Source organism: Hyla sarda, chromosome 2 (assembly GCF_029499605.1).
Source record: "Hyla sarda isolate aHylSar1 chromosome 2, aHylSar1.hap1, whole genome shotgun sequence".
Lineage (NCBI taxonomy): Eukaryota > Metazoa > Chordata > Amphibia > Anura > Hylidae > Hyla > Hyla sarda.
In genome coordinates, this window is record NC_079190.1 from 30,040,941 (window position 1) to 30,065,781 (window position 24,841).

Below are 24,841 nucleotides of genomic sequence, written 5' to 3' on the forward strand. Positions count from 1 at the left end.
GATGGCAGCACACAACTACCAACAATGGTTCTGTCAAGTTCAATTATAAACTCTTGTCTTTGGTACAAGGACACGGTCATCCCACCAGAACCCTTTATTACAGGTTTCCGGGACTGGAAACCTGCCGGAGGGGGCGTGGCGTCACGTCCCCAGTCCCGGAAACCTCCAGGTTTCCGGGACTGGGGACGTGGCGCCACGCCCCCTCCATTCATGTCTATGGGAGGGCGCGTGGCAGCCATCACGCCCCGTCCCATAGACTTGAATGGAGGGGGTGTGGCATCACGTCCCCAGTCCCGGAAACCTGAAGGTTTCCGAAACTGGAGACGCAGCTCCCGCATAGAATGCGGGTGCTGCAGGGAGATCACAGGGGGTCCCACCAGTGGGCACCCCGCGATCAGACATCTTATCCCCCTATCCAAAGGATAAAAGTTTTTGCCCGGAATACCCCTTTAAGTACTGTGTTTCTGATCTGCCCAATGTATGTTTGATTGTCTGTGTAGATGGCATGGACCCCATGTCAGAACGAACAATATATTCGTATATATAGATAGATAGATATATTTATCAATGTAAAACCTATGGCATTGCCTGGGCCAGGTTTCTCATTTTCTCACAATTGCATAGTAATAACCTCGTACTGGATCCAATTTTTCTTTTAAAGAAAACCCATCATCTATCAGATGTCTTGAATGTAATGGTTTAACTACTTCACAAATTAGATCGAAAATCAATTTCCTCTTTATCACTTGACACCCAGAGGATGGAGAACAAACTCTCCGAAGCTACAATTGAACGGCAGGCACAGGAAGACCTTTCAAGGGCTGCCGAACTGGATCAGAGACAGCTACACATGTTTATCCTTCAGAATTCTCAAGAAAATACATTCAGGTAAGATCACCCCCCCCCCCCCCCATCAATAATGTGCTGCCCCTCACCATGGAAGGTCAGAGAAAAGTAGATCATCACGTCCCAACCTAGAAAAAACTACAATTGTTATAATGCTGTGAATGAGACAAAAAAAAACTATGTAAGAAGAGGGTACTCGGTTCCTAAACATCTTATCCCCTATAAGGATAGGGAATACGATGTCTGATCGCGGGGTCCCTCCGCTAGGGACCCCCGCGATCTCTGCTCTAGACATTCGGTGTACGGAGCGAAGCGAGCGGGGAATGACCTCATGAGCCTTTGCCCCGTATCGCCAGTCATCCGGCACAGAGCGAACTTCGCTCCGTGCCGGATGACTGGCGATGCGGGGCAAAGGCTCATGATGTCACTCCCCGCGCGTGACGTCACGGCCACACCCCTCAATGCAAGTTTATAGGCTCCCATAGACTTGCATTGAGGGGGCGTGGCCGTGATGTCACAAGCCTCCGGTGCTTCACCCAACGCTCTAAACAAACGCCAGGTGCAGCAGGGAGATCGTGGAAGTCCCCAGCGGCGGGACCGCCACGATCAGACATCATGATGGGATAAGGCTGCGCACATCCCCCTCAGCATTTCCTGATTTTGGACTTCTGCCAGGCCAGCATGAGTCCAAAGTCTGTGCAAGAGATAAAGAGAGAGGAAATGTGCTCTGGACAAGTAGGGAGACACCTAGTGGCAGCTTTTTTAAACACAAATAAGAAACATAGAAAACGTCATTTATTAGTATTTTTTTTTTTTAAACAAAGTACATTAGAAAGATTGTTTACCATAAGGAATGCAATAGCAAAAATGAGTTTTAATGGCAGTGCCCATTTAAGGAGAAGCTAAAAACCATGAAACTGCCCCATTGCCTGCCACTGGTGTATTAACCAAAGATAAGCCAGATCTACAGTTCATTTGGTTCATAGATGGGGCCCCAATCCATGTGTCCCAGATGGCTGGAGACTGAATAAGTAGTTTTTTTGGGGCCTTTTATTATACTTAGTTGGAAATCACCTTTTTATTTTTTATCACCTTTTTTTTATTTTTCAGCTCTCAGGATTTGGACAAGATCATGAAGGAGCAGGTGCCCAATAAAGAGAAGGTTCAGAAGAGATTAAAGCTCTCTCCTTGTAAACAGGATCAGGTAATGTACTCGCTGAAGACCTCTCTTCCCCGGCGTCACGGTGTTTGCCTGTGTCTGTTTATGGTGCTTTAGATGTTGATAGGGTTGATATTTGCACAGTCGGCTCCTGTCAGCACCAGAACTTCTAGAATACCTGGATAATATTGCTTTGATGGCACGTTAAAGGGGTACTCCGGTGGGAAACTATTTGTTTAAAAATCCTTTCAGTACTTATCAGCTGCTGTATGCTCCACAGGAAGTTCTTTTCTTTTTAAATTTCTTTCCTCTCTGACCACAGTGCTCTCTGCTGACACCTCAGTCCATGTCAGGAACGGGTACAAGTAATTCCCCATAGCAAACCTCTCCTGCTATGGACAGTTCCTTATACGGACAGTGGTGTCAGCAGAGAGCACTGTGGTCGGGCTCAAAAGAACTGCAGAAATTAAATACAACTTCCTCTGTAGTATACCGCAGCTGATAAGTACTGGAAGGATTAAGATTTTTAAATAGAAGTAATTTTTATTTTATTTTTATTTTTTTTCAGTTTTAACATTAATACATTCTTATCAGTAGAAAAAAAACTTCCACATACAGCATACAGACAAATCTGATTAACTTTGTGGCACCAGTTGATTTAAAAAAAAAAATGTTTTTCACCGGAGTACCCCTTTAAGCACAGAGGTGATGCATATCCAGGACCTATCAGAGTTTAAGAAAAGACCACGGAGACTTTTTAGGCTTAGGTATGGGTTATTGTATTGTTTGTTGTTGTACAATTAGGGCCTTTTATAATGCAAGCTTTGCTGTACAAATTGCACTTACTTTACTTACTGCTTACTTACAGATTTGTAAATTACTTCTATTGAAAAATCTTAATCCTTCCAGTACTTATCAGCTGCAGTATGATCCACAGGAAGTTCTTTTCTTTTTGAATTTCCTTTCTGTCCGACCACAGTGCTCTCTGCGATACAGACAGGTTTGCTATGGGGATTTGCTCCTACTCTGGACAGTTCCTAAAATGGACAGAGGTGTCAGCAGAGAGCACTGTGGTCGGACAGAAAGGAAATTCAAAAAGAAAAGAACTTCCTGTGGATCATACAGCAGCTGATAAGTACTGGAAGGATTAAGATTTTTTAATAGAAGTAATTTTCAAATCTGTTTAACTTTCTGCCACCAGTTGATTTAAAAATAAATGTTTTCCAGTGGAGTACCCCTTTAAAAGCTTTAGCCTCTATTTAGCTTTGGGAATTCTCTTTAAAACGAACATCTTCAGACAAATTCTGTAGAAGCGCCTGTCTTATAAAGAGATGAATTTATGTCGCGCTCGTCGCTCGGTGACAGATGGATGTGCAGATTGCGCGCCGCTCTGTCATGTAACATTGACTGCTCTATGGGTAAACACGTTCATTAGTGGAATGTGTGTAATGTGTTTGTCGGGACACAAGGCCTGTCTGTAAGATGGTGTTCCTGGGTACTGAGGTGTAAGCCGCGCGGTGTTCGCTGACAGACGACATCTGGGTGCGGTAATGAACATATGTGCAGACTTGGTGTAATAACCTGCAGGTAGATAAGAAATGTCTGAAGGCGCGATCATTTTATGCTCATGGTACGTGATAGTCTTAGAGGCTCGTATATACAGCTTGTGGGTCTGCACCCACAACAACTACATTCTAGGTTATTTTCACACAGTGTAAAATTAGCCATATTTTATAATAAGTTTCATATCTATAGTAAATTTGAGTAGCCGTATTAGTCCAGTGATGCAAATCAAAAAATGTTGCAATATCTGTAATAGCTTTTTTATTGGACTAACAGAATTTTGTAGAGACAAGCTTTCGGGATTCCTCCCCTTATCAAGTCCAAAGCACTTGATAAAGGACCTGATAAAGAGAGGAATCCCGAAAGCTTGTCTCTACAAAATTCTGTTAGTCCAATAAAAAAGATTACAAGATACTGCAAAATGTTTTGTTTGATTTGCATATATATATATATATATATATATATATAATTTTATATAAACAAGGGGGTCTAGTATTCTCCTCAGGGATCTTAGGGCATGCTACCTGAGAAGGTGGTGTGATGAGCTGCTTTGCATATTCCACATATATATATATATATATATATGTATATTTATCCCCTTAACGACGAGCGCCGTAAATGCAGGGCGCTGCAAAGTGTCACTTCGCGCACAGTGCCGTACATTTACGGCGCTACGTTTCTTGATCACCTGATTGGAACGGGATGACTGCTGATATCTATCAGCAGCCGTCCTGGCATATTGCCCCCCCCCCCCCCCCTTTGTCGGCGATCGCGTGATTTTGACCAGCGAATCGTGGCTTTTCCGGCCTGATCGGGTCTCTGGTGACCCAATAGCCCGGAAAATAGGGATGATCGGAGATGTCAGAGACAGCTCCGATCATCCTACATCATATGAGCGAGGTGGCCACCTCCTCCTATCCCTTGCGATTGGCCGATCAAGCCAAACGGCGAATCAAAGGGCAGGGGTGGGGGTCAAAGTTGAGATCCCCGCTCTGCCCGCTTTGAAAGTCTGGGCAGAGCGGGGCAAAGATGGCGGCGGCATACAGCGGAGGAAGGCGGGGGACTGGCGGTGGGGAGGACCGGCGGCAGCAGAATGCAGTAGTGAAAATCTGGTAAGTGATCTTCACTGCTGCATTGTAGTTTCACAACTACAACTCCCAGCATGCCCAGATAGCCTAAAGCTGTCTGGGTATGATGGGAGTTGTAGTTTTGTAACATCTGGAGGGCTACAGATTGGAGACCACTGTATAGTGGTCTCCAAACTGTGCACTTCCAGATGTTGCAAAACTACAACTCCCAGCATGCCAAGACTGTCCAGGCATGCTGAGCGTTGTAGTTCGGCAACATCTGAAGGGCCAGATGTTGCAAAACGTCAACTCCCAGCATGCCTTTCGGCTCTCCGGGGATGCTGGGAGTTGTAGTTTTGCAACAGCTGGAGGTACAGGGTACATTCACAAGGGCGGGTTCCCGCTTTAAGTTTGAGCTGCAGCAAATTTTCCGCCCCAGCTCAAACTCCATGCAGGAAACTTGCTGTGAACCCCCACCTGAGTGAATGTACCCTAAAAACACTACACTAACACAAAATAAAGGGTGAAACACTACATATACACCCCCCTACACTGCACCCTCCAATAAAAAATTTAAAACGTATCATACAGCAGTGTTTCCAAAACGGAGCCTCCAGCTGTTGCAAAAGAACTCCCAGTATTGCCGGACAGCCATTGACTGTTCAGGCATGCTGGGAGTTTTGCAAAAGCTGGAGGCACCCTGTTTGGGGAACATTGCCATGTCCGTCCCTATGCAAATCCCTAATTTAGGCCTCAAATGCACATGGCGCTCTCTCACTTCGGAGCCCTGTTGTATTTCAAGGCAACAGTTTAGGGCCACATATGGGGTATTTCTGTACTCAGGAGAAATTGCACTACAAATTTTGGGGGACTTTTTCTCCTTTTACCCCGAAAGAAAAGGTAAAGTTGGGGTCTACACCAGCATGTTAGTGTAACATGCTGGTGTTGCCCCATACTTTTCATTTTTACAAGAGGTAAAAGGAAAAAAAGACCCCCAAAATTTGTAACATAATTTCTGCTGAGTACGGAACTACCCCATATGTGGGCGTAAAATGCTCTGCGGGCGCACAACAAGGCTCAGAAGTGAGAGAGCACTATGTACATTTGAGGTCTAAATTGGTGATTTGCACAGGTCTAAATTGGTGATTTTACAGCGGTTCTGACATAAACGCAAAAAAATAAATACCCACATGTGACCCCATTTTGGAAACTTCACCCCTAATGGAACGTAACAAGTGATATAGTGAGCCTTAACACCCCACAGGTTTTTGACAAATTGGGCTTTGAGAGAGAATTTGGCTGGAATTGTATGCCATGTGTGTTTACAAAGCCCCCATGCTGCCAGTACAGCGGAACACCCCCCCACATGCGGGTTGCATTTTGGAAACTACACCCCTCTCATGTAATGTAATAAGGGGTACAGTGAGCATTTACACCTTACAGGTGTCTGACAGATTTTTGGAACAGTGGTCCATGAAAATAAAAAAAGTAATTTTTCATTTGCACAGCCCACTGTTCCAAAAATCTGTCAAATGCTAGTGGGGTGTAAATGCTCACTGCACCCCTTATTAAATTATGTGATGGGTGTAGTTTCCAAAATGGGGTCCACTGTTCTGGTAGCGTGGGGGCTTTGTAAACGCGCATGGCCCCTGACTTCCATTCCAAACAAATTCTCTTTTCAAAAGCCCAATGGCGCTCCTTCTCTTCTGAGCATTGTAGTTTGCCCGCAGAGCACTTTACATCCACATATGAGGTATTTCCTTACTCGAGAGAAATCGGGTTACAAATTTTGGGGGACATTTTTACGTCTTAACCCTTGTGAAAATGAAAAATTTGGGGTTGCACCAGCATTTTAGTGAAAAAAAAAGGTTAAATTTTCATTTTCACGCTCCTTCTCTTCTGAGCCCTCTACTGAGCCTGCAGAACATTTTACATCCACATATGAGGTATTTCCTTACTCGAGAGAAATAGGTTTATAAATTTTGGGGAAAATTTTTACCTATTAACCCTTGTAAAATGGGTTTACAAGAACATGTTAGTGTAAAAAATAAAGATTTTGAATTTTGGCCTCCACTTTGCTGCTATTCCTGTGAAACACCTAAAGGGTTAACAAACTTTCTGAATGTCATTTTGAATACATTGAGGGTGCAGTTTTCATAATGGGATCCATTATAGGGTATTTCTAACAAAAAGACCCTCAAATTCACTTCGAAACTGAACTGGTCCCAGAAAAATTCTGATTTTGAAATTTTCATGAAAAAGTGGAAAATTGCTGCTAAATTAAAAAGCCCAATGATGTCTTCAGAAAATAAAAACATGTCAACTTTATGATGCAAACACAAACTAGACATATTGTATATGCGAATCAACATATCATTTATTTGGAATGTCCACTTTCCTTACAAGCAGAGAGCTTCAAAGTTAGAAAAATGCCAAATTTTCAAATTTTTCATGAAATGTTGGATTTTTTCACCAAGAAATTATGCAAGTATCGAGACAAATTTACCACTTACATAAAGTAGAATATGTCACAAAAAAACAGTCTCAGAATCAAATTCATAAGTAAAAGCATTCCAGAGTTATTAATGCTTAAAGTGACAGTGGTCAGATTTGCAAAAAAAACAGCTGCGTCCTTAGGGTATGTTCACACGCGCGGATTTTCGCAGCATATTTAGCTGCGGATCCGCTTGTGAAGGCCCCGCTCTATGCTGGCTCATATGTGCCTGCTGGTAGCGGCTATACGCCGCTACGAGCCGACACAGTGCAGCGATGTGCACGGCGTACTCGCACATCGCGCCCGCTCTCCCTGTTCTGAGCTAGGCAGAGAGCTCCCGCGATGTGCAAGTATACTGCGACTCGCACATCGCAGTGTGTCTGCTGGTAGCGGCGTATTGCCACTACGAGCAGGCACATGTAAAGCCAGCATAGAGCGGGCCTTCACCAGCAGATCTGCAGCGTAAAATCCGCTGTAAATCCGCGCGTGTGAACATACCCTTAAGGTCAAAATGGGCTGCGTCAGGGGTTAAATTTATTTATTTATTTTTTATTTATATACACATAAATATATATTTATTTCTTCAACAAACTGCAGTATTTATGTAAAATAGCGTATAATATTTAAGTCTATGGGAAAGCTCCAGTGACTGTGATCATTGTTTAAAAAAAAAAAAAACACACACACACACACAAAAAGGCTGTAACTTATAAATAAGAAATAACTGCAGGAATTAACAAAAAAAAAAAAAACCCTAGCAGCAATTTATACAACTTTGCTTTTTTTTTTTTAGAAACACAGGTGTGTTTTTTTTTAAATTATTATTATTATATTCTTTTTTTTTTTTAGCTACCAAAAATAAGACTGAACTTAACCGTAGGCAGGACCGTTTTAACACATTGGCACATGGCAAGGGCTTCTTAAGTGACTCCTGACTGATCATTGTTTAATGCCTTCTTATTACCTTTTTATAGTGATTTGCACAATTGAGGTAAAATAGCTAAATGTTTCCACGTTTTGGGAAAAATCTTCAATGACTGAAAAAAAAATAATCAGAAAAAAACGCAATGTGTGTACACTGCCTCAGCAGATGTGTATAGCTACTTTATATCCTGATCCTATAGAGAGAGATCTGGAGGGGAGGGGGGAGTATATATATGTATATGTATATATGTGTGTATATATGTGTATATATGTATATATATATATATATATATATATATATATATATATATATATATATTGTGGCAGTGTGGCAAGGAAAGGGTGTATTTCCTTGGCTAACCCTGCAGAAGCTCTCACCTGCTTCTTAAGTAATGAGGCAGGAGGGAAGGGAGGTGTATATGAGATGGAGACTCAGTCTAATCTAGGCTCTTCCTAGGAGACAGCATGTGGGCTGTAGGGGAGAGACAGAGCCTGCTGAGGAGTACACAGCCCGAGCTATGAGTGGCTCAAAGAGAGTGACATGAAGTGTGAGTAGAAGGTTGCAGGGGACATATGTTTAACCGGCTGAGGGAAGCTCAGCGGTTGTTAGTCAGGACAAGCTGATCTGTTTAGTCAGTGACCAGACGGTCTAGGATTTTGTTTTGTTCCTGCTTTTTGTTTATTTCTTTCCCTGCAACCTGTCTAATAAAACTGGCAAGGTGCCAGATTTGCATTATAAGCGTTTGTTTGCTGGTTTATTGAGAAGAAACGCATCCTGTGGCGTGGTCCAGGACGATCCCAGAGCTAATCCCCAAGACGGATCGTCACAGTATCTATATACTATATTTACTATATATCCTGATCCCACAGGGATAGCAGCAGTATACAGATAGAGCTGGATGGAGATGTATAACTACTATATAGCCTGATCCCACAGAGATAGCAGCAGCCGTATACAGATAGAGCTGGGAGGGGTTTGGGAGTTAGCAGGAGCAATCTCCTAGGTGATGATGTCTTGCTGTTTTTCACTGGAATTAATCGGCATATTAAGCACTGATCTTCTGTGGGTCAGGTTGGTGATCACATGACCCAGTTACAGTACGTATAGATGCAGCTGCCCTAGAATAAAACAAATTGTGCAGAAAGACATAATGTTAAGTGTGCATGATATGGGCAAAAGAAAAAAGGATTCTCACCCGGAGGCTAAATAGATCTCTGTGTCTACCGGAGCGTACTCTGGCTCTGCGTCATTCCATGACCTGTGTTCGTGGCGGTGGAGTCATATAGATGGCGGTAAATCATTAGGATATTGATGCCATTTGGAGCATTAGCATTCCTACAGCTGTTTCTTCTTCCTTCCAGTTGTCATGATGTGTTTTGTAATCCATCACGGTAAAACCTTACATCACCAGCCTGTCCTGTCCAAACACCTTATGTAATCTGACTAGAGGTCGCTCGCCCCAGGAAATTAACATGTGGCGGGGAGTAGTAGGCGGCAAGAACCTTACGGGTCTGTAAATGACCAAACACAGAAAAGAATTATATAAATAGGGGCCAAAGAGGATTATATCTCCCCATGCATGGCCAGTGTAGCCCTAAAGGTCATCATTCACATTAGACTGAACCTGACAATTTCAGTAGGATTTTATTATAATAATAATAGTTCTTTACTTTTATAGCACACACAGAACCGTACTCTTAAATTTGACATCTAATGTGTATGAGGCACCCCTTGTGCATATGCTGTTTGGCGAAATTGCGCAATTTAGGGGGGCAGTTTTATTTTAGTTCACTGTACAGTAAAACTGACATGGTCACTTTTCTTGACACATAGGACATATACGCGTTTGTCACTTTATGCTGCTCTCAAATAAGGTGGCAAAAACCTAGTGATAGATTCAGCATGTATCACTTGTATCCTTCTGTATACACCTACATCCTTTTGTATACACCCACCATCCTTCTTTGTATACCCACCATCCTTCTTTGTATACCCACCATCCTTCTGTGTATACCCACCATCCTTCTGTATACACCTACATCCTTCTGCGTATACACCCACATCCTTCTGCGTACACACCCACATCCTTCTGCGTATACACCCACATCCTTCTGCGTATACACCCACATCCTTCTGCGTATACACCCACATCCTTCTGCGTATACACCCACATCCTTCTGCGTATACACCCACATCCTTCTGCGTATACACCCACATCCTTCTGCGTATACACCCACATTCTTATGCGTATACACCTACATCCTTCTGCGTATACCCACCATCTTTCTATGTATACACTTACATCCTTTTGCATATACCCACCATCCTTCTGCGTATACCCACCCTCCTTCTTTGCAACCATTATGTGTAGGAGAACAGGCACGGTGCCACACCACTCCCTGCCTTTCTCATCATGTAGAAGGTTCAGTTTTCTTATCTGCCTGTATCTAACCCTAGAGAAGTCTGTACGAGCTGTGGTGTAATGTAATGTGAACCTTTCCTGCTCTGGACAGTACCTGACATGGACAGAGGTGTCAGCAGAGAGCACTGTGGTCAGACAGAAAAGAAATTTAAAAAGCAAAGAACTTCCTGTGGAGCATACAGAAGCCTATAAGTACTAGAAGGATTAAGATTTTTTAATAGAAGCAATTTACAAATCTGTTTAACTTTCTGGCACCAGTTGATTAAAAATTTTTTTCCAGTGGAGTACCCCTTTAAACAAAACGATCACTCCAAGGTATATAACTAATTTAGTGCTATCACAAATTGTTCAGACTTCATCATTTTCCTGCTTAAATTTACCCAGATAGGAAGTTATGTAGTCCTTTCATTGTTGGTGTGGTGTTGTCTCAGCAGCTCCTCCCTTTTCCCCAAGACAACACATCATAATCTGCTGTCTCAGGAGGCATAGCTGGATGTTGTCTCTGAGTTTAGCCCTGCCTTCTAAGTGATGTCACTACCTATGACCAGTCACTACAGCCTGCGACACCATTTCCCTGTCATAAATATCTTAATTGGGATGTTACGGCAAGATTGATTCATGCTTACAGGCAAAGGAGCAGACAGACAATGCATACAGCAGATTTAATGACTGCTGAGCATTAGTCTGTTGTGTACTGAAATCTGATAGGATTGCTATGGGAGGACTTAGACGGAGAGCTGAGGGAAAGCAATGCATTCTGGGAATGGTAGTGTTAAGGGTGCCTTAATATGCGGCCTTAATCTGTGAGTGACTACCGCTATACTAATTTCCGACGTTAGAAAATTCACACCAGGGTAGGTTGGTATGAGTTCCCTCCTCGGTACCCCAGGGAGTTCTGTTTATTACAGGAAGTAAATTAGTTTTTACATTGTACAAAAAAGGAGGGTGAATTATGACATCACAATTAGCATATTACATTCTGATTGGTTGTTTGAAATATTGTGTCCATATATATTAGCATATCTAGTGTCCATTAATTTCTTTCTTGGCCAAAGTTCATTTATGGAGCCCTCTCACTCTAATACAGGAAAAATTCCAGTTCTTTGCCCTTCTACAATCTGCATCTTCCTCAAATGTTTTGACTTCCATCTTGGGCCGTCCGGCGTTGATCCAAGGTTATTCAGTCACTAGCAGTTTGCAAACTCAGGAAAGTGGTGCATAGTTCAACAAATATCTTTTTCCTTCAGCATTAGAAATGACATATAAATATATCAGTATTAGTATATATATTGATCGGCAGTCAGAATCATTTCGGTCAACTTGACAGTAGTTCTAAACAACTGCTCAACTAGTAAGTGAGTAGAGGAGAGGCCTACAGATGCACAAAAAAATTGTCATTTTGGTTTTTTCAAAATTGGGGCAAACAGGTAAGCTATACTATAGGCTTCTGCATCATTTTTGTTTTACCTGATGTTGGAGTACCCCTTTAATACTGTGATATTACTATTACTGCTAGCAGGGCTTAGCGATACAAAATGATTAGGTGTACGTTGGTTTTGTAGATAACTTTATGTTTGTTCGTTTTGCTTGGATTATGCCTTTTTAAAGTTTTAGTATGAATTTTTATTTTGTTGTTCTTTCAAGGCTGAAAAAGAGTCCTCCATTAAAGAGAGCCGGAATGCCGGCTTTGAAAGGCTGCAGGCTGATGTCTCTGACCTGACGGAAAAGCTCCATCAGAAGGATATCACTATAGCAACCATAAGCCAGAAAGTCTTCCGACTGGAGCGAGAGTTGGACATGAAAGAGCATGGGAATATGCGACAAGAGGTAGGAAGACTTTGTTTGTATCCGTTACCAAAGTGATTACTGATCTCCATTAAAGATGGCCGCCGTATCTGTAAATAGCACAAGACCTGCCCTATGTCTACTGTGGAACAATTAAAGGAAGATTTTGATCCCATTAGCAGCGTTTCCCGAGTTGTAGTTTTGCAACACCTGGAGGCACCCTGCTTGGGAAACCCTGCATTAGGACTTACTGAGGGCCGGTCTGCTTTCCTAATATGTCTGTTTTCGTATGGAACATTTTTGTTCTAAGGATTTTGCATTGTGCCATCCCTCTGTTGTTACTCCTGCAAATGATTGAGTAAATTAAGAATTGGAGGGTGTCTGTATATGTAGAAGCACATCCTCTATTAAAGGGGAATGGTAACAACGCAGCATTGCTGAAAAAAATTCTATAGAAAGAATCAGTGTATCTGTACGGGGAGTTCTGCCAGGAGTACTAGCACAGGTTGTTCTTTTCCCTTACTTATCTGGCCAGTCACAGCTCAGCTTAGAAGCTCAGCTTATATTAATTCCTTACTATGACTCCTTACCTCTTGCTGTGACCTAATGCCAGTAAAAGTGCCTTGGACGGAACAGACTGGCATTGAGCTGGGGGTTGATTTACAGTACACTGCTATAGATGACATGGGGGGGGGGTTACTAGTGGCTTTGGAAGGTGCTAGGTGAGCAGAAATGAAAGAAGCTGCAGCAGCACAGCAAGGAAGGTGTTAAACTATGCACTGAACTGCTACTGTTGATGATGATGATTGATAATGTCGTTGACGAGCCTGCGAACTAGAGGAAGAGGGAGATTACACTCAGGAGGCAGTTCTGTGTACATGTAGTAGTGCACTGGTATTTACCGCCCAGAACTTTAAGGCTATGTTCACATGATGGAATGTCTGCACGCAGAATCTCCATGCAGACATTCCGCAAACTGCAGGATACCAGCGCTAGGACCGCAGGCTATGCATTCCGTGCGGACTCTGCACAAAGAATGAACATATAGATGTATGGAGAGCCGCCATGTTTGTGACCTTGCACAGCACAGGCTTACATTGTCATACACTAAATGGACTCGGTCTTGGCATTTCTTCACCGGGCAGACAATGTCGTAATTGCAGATATGACTTTCTACGGAAGGACTCCTCGCGTGCTCGTACCATGTTAAAGGGGTACTCCTCAACTGGTGCCAGAAAGTTAAACAGATTTGTAAATTACTTCTATTAAAAAAATCTTTACCCTTCCAGTACTTTTTAGCAGCTGTATGCTACAGGGGAAACTTTTTGTCTTGTCCACAGTGCTCTCTGCTGACACCTGCTGCCGGTATCAGGAACTGTCCAGAGCAGGAGAAAATCCCCATTGCAAACCTATGCTGCTCTGGACAGTTCCTGACATGGACAGAGGTGTCAGCAGAGAGCACTGTGGACAAGACAAAAAAAGAAAAAGAAAAAAAAAAAATGTTTTCCACCGGAGTACCCCTTTAAGGGGTATTCCAGGAAAAAAGTTTTTATATAAATCAACTGGCTCCAGAAAGTTAAACAGATTTGTAAATTACTTCTATTAAAAAAATCTTAATCCTTTCAGTACTTATGAGCTTCTGAAGTTAAGGTTGTTCTTTTCTGTCTAAATCCTCTCTGATGACACCTGTCTCGGGAAACGCCCAGTTTAGAAGAGGTTTGCTATGGGGATTTGCTTCTAAACTGGGCGTTTCCCGAGACAGGTGTCATCAGAGAGGATTTAGACAGAAAAGAACAACCTTAACTTCAGAAGATCATAAGTACTGAAAGGATTAAGATTTTTTAATAGAAGTAAATTACAAATCTGTTTAACTTTCTGGAGCCAGTTGATATATATATATATATAATTAAGTTTTTTCCTGGAATACCCCTTTAATATTCATCTTTCTGCTGCTGGAGCCTCGCGATAAGGTCTCTGCTGTCAATAAGGGAAAACGCTGTTTGGTGTGAGAAGAGAAAAAATATTATCTTGAGTATTTCAAGCTGAACCGTCTACTTATTTTATATAAGCCTAATCCTGCTTTACGGAACGTAAGTGGCCAGCAGAGACACGCGGACACATTCATCAGCATTGATGTGGGGGCACCTTCACCGGACACCTAGGCTAAGGCCATTCTTATGCTGGTGTGTAAACTAAATAGATTTAAATTTTTTTTTAATGTATTAAACTAGTGTTTCCCAAACAAGGTGCCTCCAGCTGTTGCAAAACTACAACTCCCAGCATGCCCGGACAGCCTTTGGCTGTCCGGGCATGCTGGGAGTTGTAGTTTTGCAACAGCTGGAGGCACACTGGTAAGGAAACACTTTATTAAACCATGTAGGCCAGTGTTTCTAACATACAAAAGATGCAAATTTTGACGCAAGCCTCATTTTGTGCCAAGGTTTGCAACTTTTTGATTCGGTGTTGTGCTCGCCACTTTTCTGAAATGTAGGTAGGGCTCAGGTGGAAAACAATTTTTATTTTTTTTTATTTTTATTTTTTAATCAAATGGTGCCAGAAAGTTAAACAGATTTGTAAATTACTTCTATTTAAAAATCTTAATCCTTCCAGTACTTATCAGCAGCTGTATAATACAGAGGAAGTTGTGTAGTTCTTTCCAGTCTGACCACAGTGCTCTCTGCTGACACCTCTGTCCGGAACTGTCCTGAGCAGGAGAGTTTTGCTATGGGGATTTTCTTCTACTCTGGACAGTTCCTGACATGGACAGAGGTGACAGCAGAGAGCACTGTGGTCAGACTGGATAGAACTACACAACTTCCTCTGGAGCATACAACAGCTGATAAGTACTGGAAGGATTATATAGAAGAAATTCACAAATCTGTTAAACTTTCTCCGGCGCTCCCATATACAGTACATGGAGCACATGCCTACATGCAGGGGAGTAATGTGGGACCCATTCCGGAGGTCGTTGGGGGTCCCAGAGTTCAAAAATTCTTCATATAAAAACTTGATTTTTAACCCCTAGAGGATGCAGGGCGTATCTGTATGCCCTGAGCCCGCTCTGGTGTATGAAGTGCATCTTGTACCCGGTGGATGCCATGGCACTGCTATGTTCAGGGTATTCAATTGAAAGATTGCAGGTAATATTTCCTTATGAGGACTAAAAATAGTGAAAACATTTAAAATAAATAATAAATAAATAAAATAAAAATGTGAATAAGCCCCTCCTCTAATAAAAGTTTGAATCACCACCCCCCCCTTTTCCCAATTTTTCAAATAGAATGATGTAAATAAACATAAACGTGTGGTATTGCCGCATGCAGAAAGGTCTAAACTATAAAAATAGAATGTAAAATGTAATAAAACAGCACAGTGAATGGCGTAAACTTAAAGGGGTACTCCGCTGCTCAGCGTTTGGAACGAAATGTTCCGAATGCCGGCGCCGGGAACTCGTGACGTCATAGCCCTGTCCCCTCATGGTGTCACGCCCCGCCCCCTCAATGCAAGTCTATGGGAGGGGGCGGGGCGTGACGCCATGAGGGGGCAGGGCTATGACGTCACGAGCCCCCGCCTCCAGGGTTCGGAACAGTTTAGACCTTTCTGCAGGGCGTGACGTCATGAGGGGGCGGGGCTATGACGTAACGAGCTCCAGCGTTCGGAACAGTTTAGATCTTTCTGCAGGGCGTGATGTCATGAGGGGGCGGGGCTATGACGTCACGAGCTCCCGGCACCGGCTCCAGCGTTCGGAACAGTTTAGACCTTTCTGCAGGGCGTGACGTCATGAGGGGGCGGGGCTATAACGTAATGAGCTCCCGGCTCCAGCGTTCGGAACAGTTTAGACCTTTCTGCAGGGTGTGATGTCATGAGGGGGCGGGGCTATGACGTAACGAGCTCCCGGCTCCAGCGTTCGGAACAGTTTAGACCTTTCTGCAGGGTGTGATGTCATGAGGGGGCGGGGCTGTGACGTAACGAGCTCCCGGCTCCAGCGTTCGGAACAGTTTAGACCTTTCTGCAGGGCGTGATGTCATGAGGGGGCGGGGCTATGACATAACGAGCTCCCGGCTCCAGCGTTCGGAACAGTTTAGACCTTTCTGCAGGGCGTGATGTCATGAGGGGGCGGGGCTATGACGTAACGAGCTCCCGGCTCCAGCGTTCGGAACAGTTTAGACCTTTCTGCAGGGTGTGATGTCATGAGGGGGCGGGGCTATGACGTAACGAGCTCCCGGCTCCAGCGTTCGGAACAGTTTAGACCTTTCTGCAGGGTGTGATGTCATGAGGGGGCGGGGCTATGACGTAACGAGCTCCCGGCTCCAGCGTTCGGAACAGTTTAGACCTTTCTGCAGGGCGTGATGTCATGAGGGGGCGGGGCTATGACGTAACGAGCTCCCGGCTCCAGCGTTCGGAACAGTTTAGACCTTTCTGCAGGGCGTGATGTCATGAGGGGGCGGGGCTATGACGTAACGAGCTCCCGGCTCCAGCGTTCGGAACAGTTTAGACCTTTCTGCAGGGTGTGATGTCATGAGGGGGCGGGGCTATGACGTAACGAGCTCCCGGCTCCAGCGTTCGGAACAGTTTAGACCTTTCTGCAGGGTGTGATGTCATGAGGGGGCGGGGCTATGACGTAACGAGCTCCCGGCTCCAGCGTTCGGAACAGTTTAGACCTTTCTGCAGGGCGTGATGTCATGAGGGGGCGGGGCTATGACGTAACGAGCTCCCGGCTCCAGCGTTCGGAACAGTTTAGACCTTTCTGCATGCGGCGATACCACACGTTTGTTTATTTACATCATTCTATTTGAAAAATAGGGAAAAGGGGGGGGGGTGATTCATAAGTCTAGAAGAAATAATGTATACTGTAAAAAGTGATCAAAAAGTCCCATTCAAACCAGTAGTACTAAAAACTACAGATGACGCCGCAAGAAATGACCCTCACACATCCCCGTATATGGAAAAATAAAAGTGTTGTTATAGGGGTCATTTTAGGCATACTTTTCAAAAGGTTTGATTTTTTGAAAAGTAGTAAAAATAAAACTAAAAATAAATAAATTGGGTGTCGTCGTAAACGTATGGATCTGCAAAAAAAGATATATAGATTCCTTTTTATGGAAAAGTGCGCCGCGTAGAAACGGAAGCCTCTAAAACTTCACAAGGTTTTTTTTTTTTTGTGTTTTGTTTTTTTTCCTCCAATTTTGCTCCACAAATAATTTTTGGGGGTTTTGCCGTAGATTTTGTGGTAAAATGAGTGATGTCATTACAAATTGGGGACGTATAAAGCAAGCCTCCATATGGGTAAAAAAAAATGGGTAAAAAATCAAAAGCGCTGTCCAGATCAGGAGCAAATCCCCATAGCAAACCTCTCCTGCTCTGAACTGTTCCTGACATGGACAGAGGTGTCAGCAGAGAGCACTGTGGTCAGACAGAAAGGAATTCAAAAGGAAAAGAACTTCCTGTGTAGCATACAGCAGCTGGTAAGTACTGGAAGGATTAAGATTTTTTTTTTTTTTTATAGAAGTGTGGTGTCCCGGTACCGTATTGTATAAGTTACCTTTTATAGAGGTCCCCATAGTCAGAGTCCCTAGGAAGTCGGGGTCCCTCTTCTGTAGTTTTCCCCTTGTCACCCCTCAGTTAGTCTGTGACTGTATGGAAGTTATAAGTATATAAATATGTATATATTTAATTGTCTACCTGTTCAAGCGTAGCAGGACCTGCGGGTCACGTGATTAGGTTAGAACTCTATGGTTTTGCTACAGGACCTTTAGAGGTGCCCGTGACGTGTTCACCCACAATGCATTGTAACGGTGAGTGACAGTTGTTATGGACCAATCCAAAATGGCCGCCCCTGCCCATATAAGGGACCCGCGCCATCTTGATCCGCTCTCTTGGGTTGCTGACTCTGGAAGAGGTAGGACCTCCGCAGCTTACAAGACAATTTACTAGGCCAAAGCCTTGCAGCCTCGACCTATAGCAAAGCGGATGTACTAAGCAATTCCCTGCTACTCATCACAGGATCACTGGACCTAAACGCACCCCTAAATCCAGCGGATCTCTGCTATACAATCCCTAAGAAGCTAAATTGAGCTTATCTGATCCCAACCAACTGTCAATCGCTGCTCAGCTATATGCATAGAGACTTTATTATCTGGACTGTTACTATTACTACATGTACAGAAATTCTTCAGTAAAAGTTCCTGCAAGTTTTCAGTTAACAGCGATTGTGGACAATCCTTTATTTCTGCATCACCTATTGCTCTTGGGAAGGGTGGCAATAGGCCTAGCAAGAATACAGCATTTAACCCGCACCCTGGCGTCACGAGTGACAAGGGTTAACGGCGCCCTTTATTATCCCGAACAGCAACACCCTAACTACCTTAAACCCCCACAAGGCTTTATCCCAATTCCGCCACCACAAAAGAACTTCCTGTAGAGCATAAAGCAGCTGATAAGTGCTGTAAGGGTTAAGGTTTTTAAATAATAGTCCTTTACAAATCTGTATAACTTTCTGGCACCAGTTGATTTGAAAACACTTTGAAGGAGCTCAGGTGCAGTATTATAAAAGTGCTGCTGTTTCTGGATAAAAAATAAAGCTTTCTTTTTCTTTTTATTTCTTCTTCTTTATACAAAAACTCTGCAGTACCTGTTATAATGGAATATCTGGCGCCACTTCTGCTGCTATTACTGTGAGCGGCGATGTCTGTGACCCAGTCATTTTGTAAACTCTTATTTGTTGTCATTGTATCTTACGGCCATAGCCAACATTTTTTTAATTATTTTTATTATTACGGTAATAATGAGAATAATAATACTAATTATTATTATTTGAATACATATATATATATATGTGTTACTTTTATTATTATTAATAAAAATATTATTTGTATTTTATTATGTATGAATAATAAAAAAATATTATTAATAATATTTTAATTATTAAAATTATATTTATAATTTTATTTATTTTTTGCTGTCTGCTTTTTCATCCCTTCCTCCTGTACTCATATGAGCGGGCACAAGCGTTGCAGTCAAAGGGTTACACGTTGGTCCTGCTGCTCTTGCCGAATTCTAAAGTGAATAGACAGAGCTGTCAATTACGGTGGGGGGAAACAGGAGCGTAATTGAGCTGCATTCGGCCGCCATGCCAGCGTAAACCATTATAATACCGTACCGTGCTCTGTGTGTCTAAGGAAACCTTTGATGCTTAGCGAGTCATATGCAACATAGCGAAAAGCTACATACTCCACCCCCCCCCCCCCCCCCCCACCTCCGGCCTGCGCTCTTTCTCGCCTTCTATGTCATTCCACATTCATCAGGCCACAGAATTGCTGGAAGGCCTACAAAGTAGCGGTTTTATTTATATGGCCATAAAAAGCAGACAGCCATGATGGATGAGCGCGTGTCCGACTCTTCTTCACAAAACCACTTGTTCAGCTGAATGGTGGCGTCTTCAGAAGGGTCTTTGGCAGCTGCCGGGATGAAGACTGTCATCCTGTGTGCAGCGCGAGAGATGATGACGGATTTTTCGGGATCTTTTCAAGAGTTTTAAAAAAAAAAAAAATTTATTCCTGGTTTCATTATTTCCATCAAAAAACTGTGCTGTTTTCATCTAGATTAGTGATCTCCAAACTGTGGACCTCCAGCTGTTGCAAAACTACAACTCCCAGCATGCCCGGACAGCCGTCGGCTGAGACCTTTGGGGAGTCAGGCCGGGCCTAGGTTGTCCTATGAGAGCAGTGGTCTTAAACTGTGGACATCCAGCTGTTGCAAAACTACAACTCCCAGCATGCCCGGACAGCCGTTGGCTGTCCGGGCATGCTGGGAGTTGTAGTTTTGCAACAGCTGGAGGGCCACAGTGTGGAGACCACTGCTCTAGAGAATGAATGGAGGTGCGCATGTTCATCTCACTCTGGGCGTGCTGGGATTTGGAGCAATTTTAATTTTACATACTGTTTTATAAATGAGATAAAAAATAATTGGCGAGTCCTGTTCTTTGTTCATGTGGAAATGTGTTTTTTTTTTTGTTTTTTTTTTTAATTGTACCTCTCATGATCCTGTTATATTTTATCCTCCTCCCAGTTCACTGCCCCATCATGATAAACCACCCCCTGCCTTTATTTTTATTATTTTTTGGTTTTCTACCTTGATATTGCTCTGTGTTTTCTGCTCAGTCTCAGTCAGATTCACAGACTGGGAAGGGGGCGTTCCCCAGCAGGCGTGACATCATCTGAAGCCAAACAGGAGAGAACTTCCTCCCTCACTCTGCTACACACAGCCCAGAGCAGTTCAGTGTGAGATGAGCTAGGGCTGGGCGGTATACAGGTTCATACCGAATACCGCAATTTTTGGGCTGCATGATATGAATTTTTCCCCATACCGCAATACCGGTTGGGCCCCTCCCCCCTGGGAATGAATTATCAGCCCAGCGCTGCGCTGTCCCCACATCTGGGAACTAATCATACGTGACCCGCCTGCGCTGTTCTGAGCCCCCCCCCAATTAATTATCAGCCCAGCGGGGTACTACTCAGATATGTCAAGCACTGCCCTCCTCCTCTATGTGAGTAGTACCCTGCTGGGCTGATAATTGAGGGAGGGGGGGCAGAAAAGCGCAAGCGGGTCACATGATTTGGTTGGGGGGAGCAGAACAGCGCTGGCGGGTCACATGATTTGGGGAAGGGGGGGTGAAAGAAATACCGTTATATACCGTGGAACTGCCATAAGTTACAAAAATACTGTGATACACATTTTTGGTCATACCGTCCAGCTCTAATATGAGCTATGATTGGATAAGACTGCACACACACCCCCCTCAGCATTTCCTGCTTTTGGACTTCTGCCAGGCCAGCAGGAGTCCAAAGTCTGTGCAGGAGATGGGGGGAAATGTGCTCTGGACAAGTAGGGAGACACCTAGTGACAGCTTTTTAAAATACAAAGTACATTAGAAAGATTTTTTATTTACCATAAGGAGTGCAATAGCAAAAATTAGTTTTAATGACAGTGCCCATTTAATGCCTTGATTAATCCTAACACCTTACATTTATATGTGTGAATACAGTTGATTTGTGCAAAAAATACAATGTGGCATCATATATAAATAAGTTAGAGTCCAGCCTTCCTGGAAGAATAAAGAACGCTCTTTGTACAGTACTAGGGATGAATAAATCCTAAAATTATGTGCACTCTGTGTTGCCCACACACGTGATAATGGAATTACCTCTAAGGGTATGTTCACATGTACACACTGGAAATTCATTATAGCTGCATCAAAATGCAGCATGTAAAGTAGGTGTGAACATACGCTTAGGCATCTTTTCCTGGCTATGATTTTTCATGCCTATCACTATAAGGCTGATATTCCACAGGTAGACCCAGGCCCGATACAAGTGCTGATCAGATAGTCAAACCAGTCAAACCAAGAAGCTTTTATTAAAGGTTTTTTCTTTTTTTATCAACTGGTGCCAGAAAGTTAAACATATTTGTACATTACTTCTATTACATTTTTTTAATCCTTCCAGTACTTATTAGCTGCTGAATACTACAGAGGAAATTATTTTCAATTTTGAACACAGAGCTTTCTGCTGACATCACGAGCACAATGCTCTCTGCTGACATCTCTGTCCATTTTAGGAACTGTCCAGAGCAGCATGTGTTTGCTATGGGGATTTTCTCCTACTCTGGACAGTTCTTAAAATGGACAGAGATGTCAGCAGAGAGCACTGTGCTCGTGATGTCAGCAGAGAGCTCTGTGTTCCAAAAAGAAAAGAATTTCCTCTGTAGTATTCAGCAGCTAATAACTACTGGAAGGATTAAGATTTTTTTTTTAATAGAAGTCATTTACAAATCTGTTTAACTTTCTGGCACCAGTTGATTTAAAAAAAGAAAAAAAAAAGATTTACCACTGGAGTACCCCTTTTAAAACATTATAGCAGTACACAAATCAGCTTAAAATTTGAACATAACAGTCCTAGGACTCAGTGATGATAATAAACAGTACATGATGGTACACTTACAAAATAAAGTGACATGAAAATGCTCCCGACCATACAATAATCAGTAGAATAAAGCATAAAACATAAAGGTCTCATAGTAAACATTGCGCACTGGCTGACCCCAACATAAAGAGAAAAAACTACCCCTCAGTATAAAGACATGCAATGGCTCATATCTGGGCAATGGGGGGTGACCACCGCGGTCCCATACAATATTAAAACCATCCACCCCATCTTCCCTAATAACCGCTAACTTTTCATACAGCATAATAAGATTAATCCTGGAGAGAACATTCCCAAAGCGTAAAACCGCTTGAATCCATTGTGAAGCTGTGTGGATTCTGATGGCTAGAAGACTATATTGGGAGAGGCGGAACACTTTGGACCGCATCCTAGCGGGCTTATAGCCAAGAAGGCAGTAGGCAGGCGTCCTCGGGACATGATTAGGTAAAACTGACTCAAGGAGGTCTAATACTTGAGCCCGAAAGGCCGAAACTACTGGACAAGACCACCATACGTGGAAGATTGTCCCACGCATAGACCGTAGCATAAATGGCATGTAATCGAACAGGTACTAGATAGACAAGTTCTGTGAAGTATCTTAAAGGGGTACTCCGCTGCACAAAATGTTCCCAACGCTTAGAGCGGGGAGCTCAGGACATAATAGCCCCGCCCCCTTATGACGTCACGCCCCCTCAATGCAAGTCTATGGGAGGGGGCGTGACAGCTATCCTTCCCTGTGCCCCACTAAGGAGGGTGAGATCTGTCATTCCAGTGGGACAGAGAGAATACGGCTGGGACTGCCCTGATGACTCAAATTCTCATTCCCGGACAGTTGTTTTTTTTTTTGTTTTTTTTTTACAGAAATTGTTCCAGAATTTAGGAGTATTTTAAATAGAAAATCTGCCTCTTTTTGCATTCTAAACATTCTGCGCATCATTCCAGAGCATAAGGAAGCATGTCCCTGTGAAACTGATGAACGGTTTCCTTTTAATACCGATTGCCACCTTCCATTTTTCTCATCCATTTCTAGGCCTTGAATTCGGCAGAGGAGTCCTATTACTGTCCCCATGTGACTCGGGATTGTGAGATGGAAGGAAATCTGAAGACCTGCCCTGAGGGGCATGAACCAGAGGATCCGGAGCCAGGGATGACAAAACCGGTTACGTGGCAGAGAGAGATTACCGGGAAACGGAGCCAAGAAAAACAACACCGGTACAGTAATGTTTACCCTGTACCAAGCTTTGAAATTAAATATTGAGCCTCTTACGTGAGCTAAAGTATCCTCAGGCCACGCGCTTCCATCACCTAATCTTTCCTTTTTAGGCCTCCTCTTAGAAGTCTATCCTCCATTGACATTTAAGGATCTTGCTCTCTCTGGTGGCATTGGCCCAAGTCAGGGGAGAGGATGCCCATATGTTTTATTCCTTAATATGCCGTTGCCACCTGACTAGCTCCACAAGCACATTTTGGGAAAACTACAACTCCCGGCATGCCCGGACAGCCAACGGCTGTCCGGGCATGCCGGGAGTTGTAGTTTTCCAACATCTCGATAGCCACAGGTTGGAGGAGGATCTCAGCAGGACACCTCAATCTGATATACTGTGAATTCAAATAGAGAAAACAGACATTGCCGCACATCCACAACATGCACAATGATCTAATGCTTCTCAGCAACATTTATTAAACTAACAGGTCGTTCGTGTACTTTATGATCATGAAGTGCAAGCCCACTAGCCACGTCATAGCCACCTGTAAGTAGTGGGTCCCTAACGTCCCTAGCATAAAATGGCGTAGCACTGAGCGGCGACCACCGCCGCAACACCAGTGCCCACAGGGGGAACGACCCACTGGCAGAGCAGCCCCGATGCCACTCAAACCAGTCCCAGGGCTGCGCCTCCCCATAGACACGGTGCAACGGCAGCAATGGACGCCACACAGCACCACACCAGTGTGAACAAGGTGGTAGCCTCCCAGTCTAACTGGGAGCACATGGTTATTACACCTTGTTCACACTGGTGTGGTGCTGTGCGGCGTCCATTGCTGCCGTGGCACCGTGTCTTGGGGAGGCGCGGCCCTGGGACTGGTTCGAGTGGCATCGGGGCTGCTCTGCCAGTGGGTCGTTCCCCCTGTGGGCACTGGTGTTGCGGCGGTGGTGGTCACCGCCCAGTGCTATGCCATTTTATGCTAGGGGACATTAGGGACCCACTACTTACAGGTGGCTATGACGTGGCTAGTGGGCTTGCACTTCATGATCATAAAGTACACGAACGACCTGTTATTAATAAATGTTGTCGAGAAGCATTAGATCATTGTGCATGTGAGGGATGTGCGGCCATGTCTGTGTTCTCTATTTCAATCTGATATACACTGCTCTATGTTCTGCCTTTTACCAGGGATGGAGCATTGTGGAGTGTGGACGGTCCATAACATTAGGTGTCTCCATGTTAAAGGGGTACTTCGGTGGAAAACAATTTTCTTTTTTCAATCAACTGGTGCCAGAAAGTTAAACAGACTTGTAAATTGCATCTATTTAAAAATCTTAATCCTTCCAGTACTTATCAACTGCTGTATGCTCCAGAGGAAGTTGTGTAGCTCTCTGC

The 24,841-nt window shown here is 43.6% G+C and overlaps 1 protein-coding gene across 8 annotated transcripts in view; it reads left to right on the top strand.

The window, feature by feature from the left end:
* DEUP1 (deuterosome assembly protein 1) overlaps positions 1–24,841 on the top strand; it is an 87,797-nt gene that overhangs the window by 39,499 nt on the left and 23,457 nt on the right. For all 8 annotated transcript variants that reach the window (XM_056561464.1, XM_056561466.1, XM_056561469.1 and 5 more), the window contains 4 exons: positions 758–888; positions 1,957–2,050; positions 12,121–12,303; positions 23,272–23,453. In XM_056561464.1, the coding sequence (XP_056417439.1) occupies positions 758–888; positions 1,957–2,050; positions 12,121–12,303; positions 23,272–23,453 (590 nt within the window). The remainder of the gene's footprint in view (positions 1–757; positions 889–1,956; positions 2,051–12,120; positions 12,304–23,271; positions 23,454–24,841) is intronic.